Here is a 19929-nt window from a genome sequence, read left to right as displayed (position 1 = left end):
TTAGGACAGAAGCCATTACAGAACAGCTCTTAAGTTTATCATCTTATCCATTTACTCCACATTATAGAAAATCCGAACTAGACGGAGTTTCCTAAATTCCAACTCCAGAGAAGTCAACTTGTTTGTACCAACTGTATCGTTTTATGCAGACAGGCAGCACAGTTCATTACATTTCTCCAACTTGCACCTAAAGCAGTGTCTTGACTTGCGTTAAGGTTAAATGAAACCTCGTGAAAAAATACGGTGGTGAACAACGAGGAGACCAATTTTGCTTTGTTGCAATGCTCCTAACTTCAAGTTGAGTGTTCGTACTGTGAGGTTTTCACATCGGCGACGATTGCCAACATTAGCCGTCTGGCTAACCGACTTGATCACGTGTTTGTTTCATGACCGTTGGTTGTCGACTTTGATCAAGTTCAGATTTCCTAACGCAGGATACAGCAAGATAAAATGTGCTTCTGTAGTACCAAGATTTAAGAATTTCTATATGAAACGAGTCCCATCAGTACTGTGGACAATTCTGACTCCAAGGGTCTCCAGAATGGAGGGTCACATCTAGTCACTCCCAATGACTTTTACATCTTGATTTAAGAAAGTGAAAAAAAATTCAACATAAAACAGGCTCATAAATGTAACAAGTTTAAAAGTGTAGTGACGTGAACGGTACTTAAAAGTTAACAGCATTTATGTACTACAGATTACTGAAAATTTATTCAAAACATGGAACATTTGTTGCAAACAAACAAGTCACACCAACCTTAAGCTAATATTAAAACCAATTTCTACATGCACTCATTTCTTGCTGACCAAGTCTTGTCAAAGCCCTAAACCTTTGTTTAAATGTATTCTAAACAGATGTGGCAAAACCCCCTAAAGACCAGATAAGTGCACAACACCAATTTTATACTAGGCTACACAAATGGACTCATAGTAGACCTATTGTTTGGGCTACAGTTAGTGCCAGCAGGGTTAAGGGTGTCATCAGAACTGCAGGGCTTCCATTACAGCGGTCTTCATCACAGCAGTGTGTAGTCAGGGAGTACACCGTCTTATTTACTGGGAACGCCACAGTGGTAGTCTTGTTGCAGTCCTCTTCATTAAGGCAGCCCATCATTTTTATGTCCAGCACAGAAGCTACAAAAGAACAAGACATACCCATTCAGTTACTATACCTGGTGCAACAGCTCTTGTAATGCCTCAGTCTCTCAGGGCCGGCGGCACTCACCCGCCTTGCCGATTCCAACAAAACACTGTTCTCCATCACTGCAGTTTGTTTTGGTGGTGTAGCACACATCCCAGAATCCAAGGTCACATCGAAAGCATTCTAGAGTTTGTCCTATGAAACAAATCATTATGGTTGGGCACACTCCGCTACTACAACAACCTAAAAGCTAAGGAAACCAAGGTCTTGCTCAGGTTTGATATGCTTCAGTGGGATAATTCTGACTGTACATAGTTAGATTGAACTTAATAATGAACTGATCAAAAGTCACTTTAGCCACACTGATCAAAATTTGAAACACTTGGGCAAACTCCAACATCAAGGGCATTTAAGGAGACAGCAGACAAATTTAACAGGAGAGCGAAGATTCAGGTCATACTTTAGGCTCTCCACACTAAAGTTACATCCATGGTTGAGCTTTAAAATTGATATTGTTTTGCCAAAATGTCACCAAGGCTCTTCACTTCAAACCCTTGACATGGACTTTACCAGAATAAGCGTTTCAGTTCTCCGCTTTTGTTGAGGTATATAGGTCCATAAGTGACTTGGACAAACAGACTAGAGCTAAATCAAAACTACGTGGCCACTAAACCATCTTCACCTTTTTATGCAAACCGAGAGAAAGAGAAGACACACCGTTGCACGTGCCCAGAGGATTAGATCAATCAATCATAATCATAATGCTACAGATCAGAAACGTGCCTGCCTTCATCTCCTCAGAGCAACTAACCTGCACAGTTGGTCGGTTTATGTTTAAACCCGATTCATTTATGTGGCAAGTCATGCTGTCTTCACAAAAATGAACAGATGCTGTGCTACGAACAAGTACGGTGGTGTTTAACAAATGAGAGCTTACCTGAGCGCAACACTGCCACCATCACCGCCACACAGAGGAGCGACCTGATTCCGCTCATGTTTAATTCAGTGTTTGAGCAGGAACACCCAGTGCTAGCCGGCGCGACCACTCTCCTTCTCTCTTTCTCCTTATGTGGGTTCTCTGAACGTGGCTGGAAAAGTGCACCCAATCATGCACGTCTTGGGGATTGGCTCGCATAATTGCTTAGCAGGCCAAACAGATAAACGCATTATCTTATTAAGCTTTCATCGCGGGCAGCTGTGAAAGAGTGACGTGTAAGACTCGCACGAGAACTTTATAGTGAACATTAATGAATGGGATTTTAGTGCGGTGTTGTAAGCCCCAGATAATAATTAGACAGATCACTTTTAAAAGTTGCTCACTGTGTTGGGATTTTAGCACATGAGTATAGCGCTTTTTGCTGAACATCACTGGTAGCTTCCCTCACAGCAAGAGGGCAGTGGACCACTGAAGGCAGAGCTGGCGCTCCTCTGGCGTTTTGCTTTTCTAACAGACAAAATGCCACTTATCATCGCTCATTTTCCACTCACAGTCCAGATAACTGATTGTTCCTTCCTTCATTTCTTTAGTTATACTTTGTCAATTAGTTTAGAAATAATTTTAATCGAGCACAGCGTCAACAACAACATTTACTATCAAATTATTTTATGTCAGGCCTTATTTCTTTCTCTCAGTTCCAAAATAAAAGTCTCTGTGCATTTAAAATCTGTTGGAGTATATTACAAACTAGTTTTGTCCTTAATATTGTCCTTGTATACAGGACAGTAATCTGGGTGGTAAGAGGTTGGACCAGCAGTGGCAAACAGTGGGGTGCCAACCTTATTAAGCTAGCAGACTGATACACGCTTGCTATCTGGGTTGGTTTGCACCGTGTTTCTGTCTGAGATGAGTTGCATTTGGAGATGCAAACTGCTGAACAGTGAGAGATACAGTAGCAGTGTTGCTAAAATCAGTTTGATATGCCTACTTAGTGATATGGTTGCCAACTCAGCCATGCATAATTCCTAGACTATCAATCAGTGGCTTGAACTGACCTTTCTGAAACAATGGTCCTTATGTTTCTGGTAACAATTCAAACCCATCGTGTGTATACAAATTTGATTGGACAAAGAGAAGCAATCTGAACTTCAGAAGAAATGCTAACATCTATGAAAACACTTGGATTCCTGGACATTTTTTGTCCAGGAGTGAAATAGTTTTTTCCCCCTGGATGGCCAAATGAAATCCTGGACATGTGGCAACCCTACTTAGTCCTCATACTCTTTAAAATTTCATAGTACAGACTTGAACTGTAATTACAGGACCAGGGTTGGATTACTGACTGGACCATTGGGGCATGTGCCCAGGAGGCTTTGACCTAAGGTGACCTCTTTTTTGGAAAAAATGTATCCAGACAGGATTTTTAAATTGCCTTAAATGTCTGGGATTTGGCTTTGCTTTCAGGTTGACGTTTGCATTCTGTGGTCTGTCCCATTCAGCCCTCTTGCCCCAGTGTCCTCTTTATTGAAAGTCAAAGTGTGGTTATCCTACTCTGACCTCAAGGCCTGAGGTGGCTCAAAGACTGAACCAATCCACTGGAGATGAAAAAGTGAGATAAATTAATAGCCCCTAAATATTCAAAAACTAAATAAAGGTCACATAATCCCAAACCCTTCTACTATATTTAAAATAATTAAAAGCCCACTACTGCCGAAATGTGCAGAAATGACTGTACAGGAACAATAGGCTATTAGTTAGTTTACATGAATATTTCCAGAGCTGTTCAACCATAAACAAACACTAGCTGTTTTTTTTCACTGCAACAAATGTTTTGCTGAGTTAGGAGTATTAAATCTATCAACAGTAATTTACACACACTAAGCATATGAATACATCATGAAATGCTATTTAGTATGTAAAATAAGGCACCAAAGGGCCACATGACATATTGCATCTGCTGGAGAATAACCACTACCTTTATGCATAGATTTAAAGGGGAATTACATTGATTCAGAGTGAAATTCATGGTAGTTTGATGTGAAATATTTTGTAGATAAACTTGCTGACTCAGATTTCCTTACAGTGGTGGTCACAATATCTACAACACAGAACCAAAATAACAAGTGATAACATAAGTTTTCATATGTAATGTTGATACATTTTTTTTAGGTTTTCTTTATATTACACTGTACAACTGTGTACAGTGTATGTATGTAAGTCTCTGTCGTGAATGGATTTTAAATATGTTTTATGACAAAACCTACTCAATACTATCATAAAATAATATCTTAGACATCAGGTAGCATATAAGGAGCCATTGAAATAACTTTCTGTGAAGGAGCTTTTAGAAGCATTATACTCTTCAGTCATCTGGTTCCTATCAGCACCATGTGAACTCTGAATTAGCAGTTCATTTTCTTAAATGGTTTCTCTAAGCAGCAGTAAAGTGAATGTCTATCTGTTTAATGAATCTGAATGTGTCTTTACTGAACTACGTTTTCTACTAGAGACAGCCACATAGTATATAGTGAATGCGGTAATGGCAAATCTATTTAAAATAGATTCAATAGATTCAGATATTCAAATTTATTTAATAGCATTTCAAATGAATCTTTTTGATGCCCGTACATTCTTTAAACCAGACATGTCAAACCGGCCACAGAGGGGCCACAGAGATTAGCATTTACCCTCATCCAACCCTTTGTAATCAGTTCATGAAAGCCTTGCTAATTAGCAGGCAAGCTGAATCAGGTTTGTTTAATGAGGCAGTGTCCTGAAGTCTGCAGTGTTTTGGCCTGCAAGGATTGGAGCCTGACATATGTGCTTTAGACTTTAAGACACATAACTCCCCTTGTGTAAAACAAGACTTGTGAAAAAAAAATACTGATATCAGAGCACTACTCTTGCCATTACTTGGTCTCAGAACAAAAAGAAAATCAGTGTTATCGATCATCCCTACAGTGTGCCTCCTCTATACAGGGATACTGAAATGTCGATACTTCTGATCCTGATGTTTCTCCTAATCGATCCTAACAGAACACTTAGTGCTTTTCTCAATTAACACACTAATTGTACATCCGTATTATGATTATGAAAAGTAAAAAATGATCATAGTAAACAAATGTGTAGAACAGGAACAGCTCTACCTTTATCTCTCCTTCTGCTTCTGACAAACTCCTGTCATGTTAGCTCACATGTAGCAATATTCATATTTCAGCTCTTTAACGACCTCATAATTCAGGGGATCCAGTGATATTCAAGAGAAGAATGTTCACAGGAAAAAAACGTATTGGGTTCTGAACATGTTACTTTAATACAGGCTGCAATAGAGGCGATTTTTCAAAAATCCTATTCATTCTGGCCATAGAGAAATGGAGCTTAGACCTGGAGTGCCTAATATGGGCGACTACAGTGGTCTGTAGCACGCACACACACATACGCACATTTTCTAAACCACTTATCCTTCTGGGTCACGGGGGAGCTTGTTTGACACTGATGTCTATTAAAATTATCATAAGCACAAAACACTGAAGGCAAACAATTTCCATTAGGTAGAACCGAGTGGCTCTGAAATAAACTTTAACAAACAAGCAAAGTCTCAGTTTAAGATTTATTTAAACTTAGTTACAAGTTTAAGTTTAATAAAAACTTGCTTTAAACACACAAATGAGTTTTCCTTCATTATACTGCATCTGTAGGTCTCTGTTCATAAACACAAACTAGCAGAAACTAATTTACTATAAAGTGTATAAATTCAGAAAAAAGACATGTCAGTCACGACTGCATATGTGCATATATTTCAATATTGTTGTCTTTTTACACAAAGTCAGGTTAGTTCCATCATTTATGTTGGATAGACCCTCCCAAAACTTTGCGCTGTTGCGCTGACTTTGAATCACGTGCTTGCACTGGGTCGGTATGTCCAACATGTCAAAACAAGCTCAAAACAAAGTGCTCGCTGGGCCCTGATTGCTGTTCTTGCTTCGTGTTTCTTTCATTTTAAAATGTTACATTTTTATACACACATAAGCCAAAAGGAACGACAAATGTCGCAATATGTAGTGGAGTAAAAAGTAAGATATTTGAGTTTGAGATGCAGTGGAGTGAAAGTAAAAAGTCGCCCCAAAATGGAAAAAACTTCAGTAAAGTACAGATACACAAAAATACTACTTAAGTATAGTAACTAATTACATTTACTTAGTTACTGTCCACCACTGCAGAGACTAAGTCTAAAAGTCTGATCCTCGCTGAACTACATCAAGATTGATGATTTCAAGCACCCTTACTGTGTTGTCAGCTGTGTAACTGTACACTGTAAGAAATCCAGTGTAACAAATACATCATGGTTTTTTCTTTCGTTTATTTTCTTGGGAAGGAGGAAGGGGAGTATATGGCTCACTACTTTGCCTGTGGCCCAAAATTTGATGCCCCCCCCCGTTACGCTACTAAGCCTTTTTCGCTTTGACAGAAAACCGCGGCGCATGTTTAGCATGCTGAACACGGCACGCTGAAAGGGGCGGGGCTTCGAGCTGAGCTACGGAAGCAGCTCCGCCGGACAGGAGCTCAGCTCAGGCGCGTTTTATCCGCTTTGACCAGGACGACTTAAACGCAGCAATGCGCGCTCTCTCCTGCCACTTTAACCTCGCAGATACCCCTGAAGCCAGGATCAAACAGGCGTTCAGCGTTCTACGTAAAATCTGATAGTAGCATTTCTTTGTTAAATTACTGATTAGCCTGACTAAACATGGATCAGGAGGAGTTCGAGGACATAGATTCACCTGGGCAGTGGCAAAACCTCTATACCGTAAGTCAGTCAGACTTCATTTTAACTCGTATAATTATGTCTCATGTTAAGTATGAGTTTTTTTGACGTGCACGAGGGACTGTAATAAGTAATCAACACTAAACTAGCTAGCTGCTGGCCTGGCTGTTATAGAGATTAGGTGTGCGCATGCGCGGGCTGATACCTAGAAACGGTGATGGTGAGCTGCGGCTATAGCTGGCTCGCTCATCTTAAATGTGTTACTAAATGCAGATTTGCTCTCTCCGGACTGTGTTACTTTAACACAGTTTTATGGCCAGTGAGTGTGTGATCGTGTGTGAGCATCACGCCGAGTCTCCCCCACCAGTGGAATATAAAATAAATCGTATTAGCTTTGTTTTTCTTACACCGCTTCCCGTTAAAACCAGTGTGAGAAATGTTGGTACATACCGTCTACTAAAGTTTCATGTTTACTATGAGGAACTGCAGCGGCGTGAACAGCAAGTAGTGTTTAATTTCAAGAACACGTTGGGTATACTACCACACAGAGCTGCTGCTGCCGCCATACATGAGCTGTACTCACGCTTCCTGCGAAACGTGCATTGATATGTTTTCTGAGAACTGAGGGGGGATTTCTTCAGAAGTGTGTGTGTGTGTGTGTGTGTGTGTGTGTGTGTGTCAGTCAGAGCTGAAGGTCTGCTTGCTGCTTCTCTGGTATTAGCCTCACCTTAGCGCTGCACTCATTGCCACGAGGACGGTCTATTTATTTTTCTCCTAGAATTACTCTTTCCATGTTACACTGTTGTTATGATTGCTCCTGAAATAAGACATTTGCTGTCAGTATTTCAGTTAAGAATACTTAAGTGAATAAGAATAAGTACTTAATAACGTATCTGGACTACCATTATTTTAGACTCCTATCAGTAAATACCATGCTTTTCTGTCACTGTTTCTATATTTGTTGTATTATTATACATGTTTTTATACAGGTTTACAAGAATTGGAGCACATTACCAAAAACTTTCAAATTGAATAAATTTCTTTAGATTTGAGACACTTGAGCTGTATTTATCTTTGTGTGTCTGTGTGTGTGTGTTGGACACACACACAGTAATTTGTGTGAAAAATAATCTCTGAAATTTGAACGTGAATTAGATTTTTTTTTTTTTAAATGTTTAGTATGTCCCTCTTTTGACAGCATGCATCTGAGCTGGCATGGCCTACACACTCAGGAAAAATAAAAATAATCTGACCTATTTATACAAATGCTTTAATGTGCTTAGTGTCACAAAATTTAAATGCTGAGCTAGAAATAGTTTAGAATATTATATTTATTGATTTTCCTCTTCATTTTATTTCTCTCTTTTTTTTTTTTTTACATTTATCAGAATTTTAAATCATTCAGGTTTAACTGAATAGAAGGGAAAAAAAGTCAAATTTCTGCTGTAGTCTTAGACTTTTGGGTCCCAGCTAATTTTATGTAGCTTTGTCTTTTTTTCTATTATAAGTAATAATATTTTTAATGGTGTACCTGGTTAAATTAAAGCTTAAATAAACATGAGAGTTTAGTTACGCTTATATTTTTTTCTTTTTATAGGAAATCCGTAATCAGTCTCAGGAATGTTCCTACAAAGTGGCAAAATTTCCAGAAAATCGGAACAGAAACCGATACAGAGATGTCAGTCCATGTAAGTGACTTAAGAAAATTAAATTGTGGAGTTATTGAATTTTAATCTTTGCAGTTTCGTCTGTGCATGACTATGGCAGATGCAGTGTTTATTTTGATTGTTTGTGACTTGTAAACAGTTTTGAGGTCATTGTCTTTAAGCAGTGTGTCAGTTTTATTTTTAGTGTAGACTCCCTCACTAACTTCTTGTCTCTTTTAGATGATCACAGCCGGGTGAGATTAGAAAACTCAGAAAATGACTACATAAATGCGAGCCTAATAAACATAGAGGATGCCCAAAGAAGCTACATACTAACACAGGTACGAGTGAGCTGTTTAATTAACCTGACTTTACATACAAGTCTAGGGAATGTGTCCTTTAAACATGAACTGTTCCCTTGAAAGAATTTTCTCAGAAGAAGCTTGAATTTATTATGATTCGTGTGTGTGTGTGTGTGTGTTTCCCCGTAGTGCTCAAGTACTAATCAACTCTCAGCAGCCATGTAATATTCATTAAAATGTAAAAGACAGACATTGGTTTTATCTAATCCTGTAAATTAGTACAGTTAGTTAATGGCAGATAAATGTGCTGCTAAACTGTAACAACTAATATAACATGCTGGGAGAAATTGTATTACAGGAAGTTTCATGAGTACTTAAAGTTTTAACATGCATGTAGATGTTTGTGCAAATAAACACGGCCTGAACATGGACCAAAATACTCCATGGACCACAAAATCACTGTTGTGGGAAGAAAACGTTGTATCTCCATTTTTGCCATTTTTCAGTTTTTGACATAGTATGAAAATGCCTGTTACCCTTTACATTTTGTGTAAATTTAATAAAGAATGGACCAAAAGAAATGTCTCAAAATAACATGGAAAAAAATGGTTCCCATTGACTTACAATTAAAAGTACAGAAAAATAAAAAAATACTTTAAAGTTCTCATTTTAGAGAGAGGAGGTTTTCTTCTGACAACAGTAATATGTGTGTAGTTTCATTTGAAAGGAGAAATGTTGACTTTCTGGTCCCCAAAAAGAAAAAAATGGCCACAACTTCCTTGACAATTCACTGTGGTGATACTTTTGTGTCTAAATTGATGCAAGAATTGAAATTTTAAAGGATAACTGATTATTCAGTTACAAAACGGATATGTTGCCACTGGCAGTGGAGCTGCTCCTAATAGTCTGTGTAGTAGGGCTTAAATTTGTATGTCTTTCTTGCTTTGTTCTACTTCTCACTCATATATTGCTGACTGACTGATTCAGCTGGATTCTTGGCTTGTCACAGTGTCTGAAAATAACCGTAAAATAATCCTGTTGTAGAAAAAAAACATTTTCTCTGTTAACCTGCTTTTATATTACAGAGTTATGTTTTATATGTACCATCTTTAAAGTAGTAGTAACATATTGATCAAATGTAATTTTGGTATTTTCTGGCAAAATAATATGTGCTGGCAAATTTTTAATGACTAGCCTATTAAATTGTATTTTGGCCATATTTAACCCATTAATGCCCATATGTTAAATTTCAAGTTTCCTTCGGTCTGCATGTTGTCTGAGCTTTCCTGAGCACAAATTTGAAGAAAATTTTCAAATTGTTTAAATCAGTTAATTTCTTAAATTTCTAACATTCTTTAAATGTGATTACTGATTTATAGAAAATCTAGTGTGGTGCACTAGAGCAGTTCAGGGGAATTTTGAGATTAAGTGTTCTGTTTTTTCACCAGATACAACCAGAAAAAAAGAAATAATTGACCTTTTGGAAAGCACAGCATCAGTATTAGTTTCTAACTGCAATTTTCCTGCCTTAATTCTCTGCACTGTAAAAATATTGGAAGCCTATGGGGGTATTTTCCTCTCTGTCTTCCTTAAGAAACATACATTTTACAAAGAAATTATGTTTTTGTTTTGGTAATGTTAATCTATCCTTCTGGACTACCATTTAAGTACTTCTAATTTTAATACAGTGTAATAATTGTTGCTGTTTAAGTGTAGCATACCCTCCATCAAATACTTTCATATACACTCTATATACGTTATTTTCTAAAGGAGAAACCTCATTCCTGCTTGTAGCTGAGTGCAGTTTTTCATCTGTTGAGTGGAGTGGTGTATGTAGTTAATTACATTACATGTTTCTGATACACAGGGACCCTTGAGGAATACTTGCGGTCATTTCTGGTTAATGATCTGGGAGCAGAGGTCCAAAGCAGTAATCATGCTGAATAGAGTCGTAGAAAAAGGCACTGTAAGTGAATGTTGCTTGGATTATTTTCCCACATTTCTATTGCTTATCCACAAGTGTCCATATGTAAGGATTAGCCCAGGCTATATATTATTTTTTAATTTCATGTTCTATGGCAGGAGAAATGTGCACAGTACTGGCCCTCGGAGGATGAGAGACAGATGGATTTCAGTGACACAGGGTTTGTGGTGACTCTAGTGTCTGAAGATGTGAAGTCATATTACACAATAAGAGTGCTGGAGCTTCAGAACACCAATGTAAGATTCTCGTATGCAGACTGCTTGCTTTAGCTTCTTCAAACCATTTTTTATATCAGTTCCTGTTCTCACATGAGCTCTTGCTGACTATTTGTAACATGCTAACATTCTAAACAAAATCAACAGTTTAACAGGATTCAGTATGGTGAATGCAGTTTTTGAGAATTTAGCTGTCATGCCTCAGGTGCTCTAAAGTAGCATTGTGTTGCATTCCAAATATGCTGTGACTGAAATTTGGACATAATGTGATGGGTATGGAGAAGTAAAAAAACTGTTCTTAGGGAAAACATAAGCTGGGCCCTATGAAGTCTATGAAACAGCTGCAGCAATTTACTAACCTATATCTTATCCGAATCTGAATGGAAACCTAAAAATGTTATGACCTGTCAGCAATGAGTGCATAAAGACATAAAGTGAATAATATGACTTTGTAAATAGACAGCAATATTTCAGACTACATCTGCACATTTTATGCTGCAAAACAACATGAATTTGTGATTCTGTCTAACAACTAAGTCTACTTATAAGCTAAACAATAACTGATACTAACCATACTGTCATGCAATTTCTCTGTGTTAGCAGGCTGTCTTGTATTTAACTCTATACTCTCTGTAATTGGAGATAGCTAACAGGCTCAACAGATAATGTGGCTAATGTATTTTCTACAACAGTATGTTGACTCAGACCCTGTTTTTTCTGTAAATCTTTCTAAGCTCATTTCACCCACCAACAGTTTGGAAATGTTAACTAAAGACCTGCAAAGAAACCACAAATTGTGGAGTTGTTCACACAAGCCTGCATTGTTGATTTTTATGCTTAGTAAAGCATATTCAAAATGTTTCCCTCTGTAATATGTCTGTAATGTTGTTTTGCTCTGTACAGACAGGAGAGAGTAGATGCATCTATCATTTTCATTATACCACATGGCCTGATTTTGGTGTGCCAGAGTCGCCTGCGTCTTTCCTCAACTTTTTATTCAAGGTCCGAGAGTCGGGCTCATTGGAGCCTGTGAATGGTCCGGCCGTGGTCCACTGCAGTGCGGGGATTGGCCGGTCTGGAACATTCTCATTGGTTGATACCTGTCTTGTCCTGGTAAGTTCCTTCACTTAAGGCTGCCTTGTTTTTTTTTTTTTTCTATTAAATGTGCATAATTGAAACATATTTGTTTAAACAAAGTGGTAAATAAAACATTCATACTCCCATTTCAATACTGGTTTTAACAAACCCTTGTGCGCTTTGCCTCGTCATTTCCCCTTGGGGGAATCCCCAGTGGCACAATAAAGGCTGTTCTATTACTAGAAGCTAAAGCAGAGATTTTCTAAGGTGATGGCATTGTGTTACAGTACTGTAGATTTTGACTAGCAGGCTGAAATTCAATGTTTCTCACACATTCAAAGTCCAATACGTCTCTGCAACGTCCACACAATCCTGACAGGCAGAGATGTTTTTCTAGTTTTTACCCCATTTGAAATGTGGAGTTGGAATTTCTTTTGAATCTGAAGTCATGTATTTTTAGAAAATTTATGTTTTTGTAATTTGGAGTTGAGTTGACACATGAATTGACTGTGGCACATGGCACTTCTGTGCTGCAGTTGAAAAAGTAAATTTATATTTAATTAGGAACAAGATTACAACTCCAAGATCGCCACCAAATTGCTGAACTCAAAGAAATGTCTCAGTTGTCAATTATACACTATATTTCCAAAAGTATTCACTCACCAGTCCAAATCATTGAATTCAGGTAGTCCAATCACTTCAATGGCCACAGTTGTGTAAAACCAAGAAGCCAGGCATGCAGACTGCTTCTACAAACATTTGTGAAAGAATGGCTTGCTCTCAGCAGCTCAGTGAATTCCAGCGTGGTACTGTGATAGGATGCCACCTGTGCAACAAGTCCAGTCATGAAATTTCCTCACTATTAAATATTTCACTGTCAACTGTCAGTGGCATTATAACAAAGTGGAAGAGATTGGGAACAACAGCAACTCGGCCACGTAAAATGACAGCATGGGGTCAGCGAGGTCACCAACTTTCTGCAGAGTTGGTCGCTACAGACCTCCAAACTTCATGTGGCCTTCAGATTAGCTTAAGAACAGGTCATAGAGAGCTTCATGGAATGGTTTTCCATGGCTGAGCAGTTGCATCCAAGTCTCACATTACCAAGTGCAATGCAAAGCGAATGCAGTGGTGTAAAGCACCGCCACTGGACTCTAGAGCAGTGGAGACGTGTTCTCTGGAGTAATGAATCATGCTTCTCTGTCTGGCAAACCGATGGATGGACTCTGGGTTTGGCGGTTGCCAGGAGAACGGTTCTTGTCTGACTGCATTGTGCCAAGTGTAAAGTTTGGTGGAGGGGGGATTGTGGTGTGGGGTTGCTTTTCAGGAGTTGGGTTCAACCCCTTAGTTCCAGTGAAAGGAACTCCTTAATACTTCAGCAAACCAAGAGAATTTTGACAATTTCATGCTCCCAACTTTGTGGGAACAGTTGGGGGATGGCCTCTTCCTGTTCCAACATGACTGCACACCAGTGCACAAAGCAAGGTCTAGAAAAACTTAGATGAGTGAGTTGCACAGAGTCCTGACCTCAGCCCAACAGAACACCTGTGGGTTGAATTAAAACAGAGACTGCGAGCCAGGCCTTCTCGTCCAACGTCGATGTCTGACCTCATAAGTGTGCTTCTGGAAGAATGGTCAGAAATTCCCATAAACACACTCCTAAACCTTGTGGAAAGTGTTCCCAGAAGAGTTGAAGCTGTTATAGCTGCAAAGGGTGGGCTGACATCATATTAAACCCTTTGGATTAAGAATGGGATCTCACTTAATTTCATATGCATGTGAAGGCAGATGAATGAATACTTTTGGCAATATAGTGTATTTCAGACAGACATCTGCATAATTAGTAAAATAAAAACAGCTACAGACATGTGCAAGAAACAAATGTGGCCTGAGTGGTGAGTCAAAGTGGGTGAGGGCATGTTTAAAAAAAAAAAAAAAAATTAAGCAAGTCTACAATTATCATTTTTTTAAAATACTTTTTAGGAAAGTTCTACTTCTGTATTTATTTTGGGATATGAAACTAATTTTCAGACCTGCAATCCTGTTCTATTAACTAGCCCATAAAGATGGTTTTAGTCTCAGACAAGTTTAACCTTGCATCAGAAACGTTGATTTGTGTTTTTTTTTTTTTTTAGATGGAGAAGAAGAAGGACCCATTGTCTGTGGATATACAGAAAGTGCTGCTGGACATGAGGGAGTATCGCATGGGCCTCATCCAAACTCCAGACCAGCTCCGTTTCTCATACATGGCCATTAAGGAAGGAGCCAAGTGCATCTTGGGAGATGCCACTCTGCAGGTAATATGATGCATATTGACAGCCATGTGGCATGTTCAGAGTTTTGGATACTTGTAACTGTATTGTCGGTCCCATTTGTTCTAAAGTCTTTACATATCTTATATATCACTGCTGTTGGAAGAAAACCTTGTATTTCCATTTTTGTCGTTTTTCAGTTTTTGACATAATTTGAAAATGCCTGTTCCCCTTTGCATTGTCTGTAAATTTCATGAAGAATGTACTAAAAGAAATGGCCAAAAATTACTCTATCTATCTATCTATCTATCTATCTATCTATCTATCTATCTATCTATCTATCTATCTATCTATCTATCTATCTATCTATCTATCTATCTACCTACCTACCTACCTATCTACCTATATATATATATATATATATATATATATATATATATATATATATATATATATATATATATATATATATATATATGTGTGTATATGTTTTTTTTTTGTTTTGTTTTTTTCCCCTTCTGTAAAATTCTCATTTTGGCGATACAAGGTTTTCTTCCGACTACAGCGATTATGCAGCTTTGTGAAAAAGTATTTGATTTGGGATCTGGGATAGGCTCCAGCACCACTCAAGACCAAGGAGGTTAAGCAGCCATCTCAATGGGACTCAAGTCTGGACTTGGGCTCCAGAATCTTAATTTTGTTGCTTTTGAGCTGTTCAGAGGTGGACTTGCATGTGTGCTTCAGCTCTTTGTCATGCTACTTAACCAATTGACCTCAACTGAGGCAAGTGAGGCCTGCAGTTCTTTGTTTGTCTTTGTTCTTTTGTAACTTTCTGGATGAGTCGTTGATGTGCCCTTAATGAAATTTTGGTAGGCCAGCCGCTACTTTCGTCAAGTTTTTTTGTGGATAATGGCCTTCACTGTGGTTCCTTGGAGTCCCAGAGCCTTACAAATGGCTTTGTAACCCTTTCAAGACTGGTAGATCATGTGCTGCTTTTTGAGACCTTCTACCCAGACAGGTTCTATTTAAGTGATGATTAAATCCAACAGGTCTGACAGTAATCATGTCTGCGTGTGGCTGGGGAAGTTGAATTTGGTTAACTGGTAGATTTAGTAGCTAAGGGGGCAGTTGCTTTTTCACATAGAGACAGATGAACAGTATTTTTTCTTCAATAACTGAATACCTAATTTAAAAGTTGCATTTTGTGTTTACGTGTGTTATCTTTGTGTAATATGAAAAGTAGTTTGATGTGAAACATTCAAGTGTGACAAATATGCAAAAATTGAAGAAATTCTTTTTCACAGCACTGTAAATGTACATAAATCTTTACTTTACAAGTCTAGTTAGACAGGTTAAAGATTGATGCAGTTACATAGTGTACTCTAGAGCCATTAATGGAGACAACACATTGTGGACATTACTTTGATCTGTCTTATAAAACAATTTGGAGTGAGCTTGTAAGCTGTGCACATGCAGTATTGTTTAGAGTCCATGTCCTTTTTTTTTTTTCTTGTCCTGTATTATTATTATTTTTTTTTTCTCTTCTTATGATGATTTTACAGAATAATATTAATTGCTTTTCCAGATTCTCTTAAAATAACTGAATAATAATTGAACAGGCTGTTTTTGTTGCTGTGCCTTTAAGAGAAATATGTAAATGAGTGCTGATCTGGTTCTCTGTATTGTGCCTTATTCAAAAAGCATGTATTTTACTAGAAGAACCTTAACATGCATGTCTTGGGCTAAACTGATGGAGGCTGAATAGGTGGACATGTAAATGCTTTGTAACATAACATGAACAATGAATTCAAAATAGGCTGTTACTGCAGCTCAGTTTCCATGCATGGGGTAATGAACGTTACTTTTTAAAATAACTTTTGAATAGAATCTTTCAGTTCAGTTACACTTAAATTTTTACATGATTTGGGTCCTTTAATCCTTTCGTTGTACTGCAGCAGCAGTGGCAGAAGCTGTCTAAAGAGGACAAGGAACCAGAGGCTTACTTGGGCTCTCTCCCCATGGATAACACAAGGCCCCTAGACAAACTGAATGGACAGATGGAAGAGCCAGGAGGCAAAGGCAATGTGATAGAGCCGCTGAAGGAGGAGCAGAGAATGGAACTAAAATCGGAAAGGTATGGTCTGGTGTTTCACTGTCTGTCCAGAGAGGTGTTAGTGACCATGGTTAAGTCTTAGTTATTATGACAACTTCTCTGCCCTAGCTTCAGCTTCGTTGACTAAGAAAATAAAGTGTCTTTGAGAACTGGACTGGGGTCTCTGCTAATGACATATTGGTACATTTTCCGAATAATCATGTGGTTAATAGCATTAGGTGTAACATAGCTGTTTTAATTTCCCTACCAGCTTAGGCCAAGGAACATCACAGATGGAAACATTGTCTTTGCAACTGAAAGATGAAAACCCTGACTTGACTTAGTTCATTAGTAGTATCTGCCTTTGTGGTACTAACTAAACTTTAGTGGAGGTCTTTAGTATCATGAATATCTTGAGCTTATCTTAACACCTTATGTTATCTCAACCCTGAGTGAAAAGGGGAAATTTCACCTAAAATAATGGGCTATCCTATTGGTTAAAGCATTTAAATTGCATTTGTCAATTTATAATTATATATACATGCTATGTATTTGTAACAATTCTAAATATTAAGATTTTTTCCCCCAAATAATAACAACTGATGTTAATGGATAAGTTTTATCTCTCTAATAAAGGTGGAATTATTCATAATATTGCATTGATGTTTCTTGTATGTATAAAGCCACTCCAAACAATGTATAGCACTTAAAAAAAAGTTTTGTGACAAAACCCATTGATCTGTGCACAATTGGTTACTCAGATGGCAAAAGTATTACTCATTAAATGTTTTTATGTTTTTAGTACCTATGTGGAAAGCACTTTGAAACAAGATAATGGGAACAAAGAATAAAATTGGCATGGATTAGTTAAATAGCACATCATGATTAATTAAAGCAGCAAATGTTCTCAGTATTCTTTTTCCACACAAAATGTTGTTTTTACCTCGTACATGGAAAACCTGTAGTTATGTCACTTTGACATCAAATTGAACCAGTGCTTTTCTTTTCCCTGTAGCCTGCGTAAGAGGCATCGTGAAGAGCGGATAGCCAGTACAGCACAGAAGCTTCAGCAGATGAAGCAAAAGCTGAGTGAATCGGAGAAGAAGAAGGAGAACTGGCTGTATTGGAAACCCATTCTCTTAAATGTAGGAGCTGGAGCAGCTGTAGCACTGGGACTCTTCATGTGCTGGGCTTTTCTCTCCCAATGACATCACATCACCATACAAACTCTTTCCACTGTTTTTTATTTTACACTGGGACCCAGGACAAAGGACTTTCTTATAATGAAATGCTTGGATTTTTGCAAGCAAAGGATGCTCACCAGTACCCGGTCTGTCGAGTCGTTTTTACTGGAAACATTCATACTAGGACATTCTGCCTGATTTCTTGAACATTATACTTACATTCATTACTTTAGTAATTCCGTAACTGTTCAAGCACTTAACCTTGGGCCTTAACACATGTACAGTGTTAGGAAGCTTGATCCATTATAACCAGTACAGATGATGGATGTTGGTCCCAAAAACACGTTTCATAAGAATGTTTTGGGAAATCACTGCCTCAACATTTGGGCAAATGATGTATTTGAGTGGCTCACCAGTGGGAGAAATGTTTGTCAGAAGCCAAAATTTGTTTCTATTGATGGTCTTTTACGTTCACATCTCAGGAGTTTTTAGTAATGAACTGATGATAGAATACATCACTGAATTTAATGGGTGGATCATGCCCAATTTTCAAATAATAATAATAGTAATAATAATAATGTATATAGTAAAACAAAACTTCTGCTGAACAAGAAAATCTGTTCTTTGTCTTTCTCTCTTTGTTTATCTCAGTGATGAGATTTAGATATTTAGACTGCATTTAGACAGAAGGCACTCACTACAAGCATAGACGTTGGATCTGGATAGCGTTTTTTGTCCACTTATTATGAAAGCATAGCTGGCAGCAGGTTATGATTTTATTTCATTATAGTAATAAAACTGTCGACCCAAAAATGACCCATAATCACAAGTTATAGAAGTAATTGATGTGTGTGAGAAAAGACCACAAATATACTACAGTAAATGGAGATTGGAACAGACAATAGACTCTTCTAAATGACGCTGTCTACCTTCTTGAAGTGTAAGAGTTTTGCTCACACCTCTGTAAAGGAAGCATGGTGTCTGTAGGCTGTTTTCAGCATGGTTACCAAAACTAAACATAGATTTGATTTTTTTCGTTGAGAGCTGTTGTCGGAACTAAAAATTGATTTGCTGAATTAGTGAAATCAATGTGGACCAAATGAGAGGCCTTACACAGCCTCAGTTCCTGGAACTGATCCAGTATTTGCAGAAGTGGTTACTGATGGCATGGGAAAATCAAATTAAGTTACCAAATGGGAAAGACGGATTCATTTCCACCCATCAAGCGTGGCAAACTACATATGGGAAAATGCTTCATTTGACTGTGAAGGCAATAGAGATTCTCATTGGATCCAGCTTTCTTACCGGCCTTTTTCATTACTATTGTGAGAAACTGGAAAAAAAAAACAATGAATTGATTTGTACTTATCCCTCCAGGTAGCAATGAAAGATACTACAAATCTACAATATTGGATAAAGAAGCTAACTATGGACATATAGTTATAGGCCTACTAGGTACTCTGAACTTTTAAACGACAGCAAGGATGAAGAAGGAGTGATGTCCTTAATGAAAAATCTGTTGATGTGTACTGCATCTGCCCTCTATACAGCCCTTTGTAATCTAGGCATTGTTCACAAACTGTTCTGTCTGACCTTTCCACTTTGAACCGTGTCACCTAGGTTTTTCAGAAAGTGTTTATGATGAGTTTATTTTCAGCTTCTTTGTTCTAGCAATAAAATCACATTTGAATCTAACAGTCTGTACTGGTTTCCGATTAAATCTGTTTAAAATTCACTCCGTTAACCAACAAACCGATTAATAAAACACAGCATGAGTTGGAAGATGCATGTGGATTGCGTTAACAGCATATGGACCATTATTCTTAGCAGAAACAATGGCAACATTTTTAAATGATATCAATTAGGTCATGTTTATCTTCCTCGGTTTTATTTGATTACAAGGTCTTCTTTATTAGATTTTCTTTACTTTTTTAATCACATTCCTCTCATGCCAGAATACATCTGCTGCTCCCAATCAAAACATGACAAGGCATGAAAATTGACTTTTTTTTCTACATTAAACATTTTAAATGACACCTGGCAGCAAATTAAAATAAAATCCTTTAATTTCAGTCATTCGTGAAGTTTTTACTTATCTCTGCCATGTTTTTATATTTTGTTTTTGCTGTTCGTAAATGTACAACAGGGTTTATGAACTGTGATCTTTAACAGATCAAACCCACAATCACATTGCAGTTCTCGGCTGCTTCACTGGCAAATGACAAAACATTGTCATTTTGAGGCTAACGCAGATAAAAACTAAACGTGCAGATAATAACTGAACACTCGGTTAATAACTAAACACACAGTTAATAACTGAACACGCAGTTAATAACT

The 19929-nt window shown here is 37.7% G+C and overlaps 2 protein-coding genes across 4 annotated transcripts; one reads left to right on the top strand and one right to left on the bottom strand.

Moving 5' to 3' along the window:
• Window positions 1-683: 683 nt before the first annotated feature.
• LOC108429002 (sperm acrosome membrane-associated protein 4-like) lies at window positions 684-2232 on the bottom strand. Its single transcript, XM_017700435.2, has 3 exons — window positions 2079-2232; window positions 1226-1336; window positions 684-1134 (listed from the first exon to the last, which is right to left on the bottom strand). Exons 1-3 carry the CDS (start codon window positions 2134-2136, stop codon window positions 926-928), a joined length of 378 nt encoding a protein of 125 aa, XP_017555924.1. The 5' UTR covers window positions 2137-2232; the 3' UTR covers window positions 684-925.
• A 4374-nt stretch (window positions 2233-6606) lies between these two features.
• On the top strand, window positions 6607-19287 carry ptpn2a (protein tyrosine phosphatase non-receptor type 2a). 3 transcript variants are annotated; one of them, XM_017700433.1, is made up of 9 exons: window positions 6607-6882; window positions 8438-8528; window positions 8727-8827; window positions 10656-10754; window positions 10871-11008; window positions 11891-12100; window positions 14200-14361; window positions 16275-16450; window positions 17424-19287. In XM_017700433.1, exons 1-9 carry the CDS (start codon window positions 6823-6825, stop codon window positions 17614-17616), a joined length of 1230 nt encoding a protein of 409 aa, XP_017555922.1. In that variant the 5' UTR covers window positions 6607-6822; the 3' UTR covers window positions 17617-19287. The 3 variants fall into 3 exon arrangements, with proteins under 3 accessions (XP_017555922.1, XP_017555921.1, XP_037393153.1); XM_017700432.2 differs by having other exon boundaries at window positions 16272-16450; XM_037537256.1 differs by lacking the exon at window positions 8727-8827 and having other exon boundaries at window positions 16272-16450.
• Window positions 19288-19929: the final 642 nt, after the last annotated feature.

The sequence above is a fragment of the Pygocentrus nattereri genome, chromosome 3 (assembly GCF_015220715.1).
Source record: "Pygocentrus nattereri isolate fPygNat1 chromosome 3, fPygNat1.pri, whole genome shotgun sequence".
In the NCBI taxonomy this organism is placed as follows: Eukaryota; Metazoa; Chordata; class Actinopteri; order Characiformes; family Serrasalmidae; genus Pygocentrus; species Pygocentrus nattereri.
The sequence above is the reverse complement of the archived record's forward strand: the minus strand, read 5'-3'. Positions and strand labels throughout refer to the sequence as shown.

Excerpts from the sequence above, each read along its gene's own strand:
- LOC108429002 (XM_017700435.2), bottom strand. The coding sequence starts at position 2,136 with ATGAGCGGAATCAGGTCGCTCCTCTGTGTGGCGGTGATGGTGGCAGTG. Across the intron at positions 1,337-2,078 it reads GGTGGCAGTGTTGCGCTCAG|GACAAACTCTAGAATGCTTT; the intron begins GTAAGCTCTCAT and ends TTTGTTTCATAG. Across the intron at positions 1,135-1,225 it reads TGTTGGAATCGGCAAGGCGG|CTTCTGTGCTGGACATAAAA; the intron begins GTGAGTGCCGCC and ends GTTCTTTTGTAG.
- ptpn2a (XM_017700432.2), top strand. The coding sequence starts at position 6,823 with ATGGATCAGGAGGAGTTCGAGGACATAGATTCACCTGGGCAGTGGCAA. Across the intron at positions 12,101-14,199 it reads TTGATACCTGTCTTGTCCTG|ATGGAGAAGAAGAAGGACCC; the intron begins GTAAGTTCCTTC and ends TTTTTTTTTTAG. Across the intron at positions 14,362-16,271 it reads TGGGAGATGCCACTCTGCAG|CAGCAGTGGCAGAAGCTGTC; the intron begins GTAATATGATGC and ends GTTGTACTGCAG.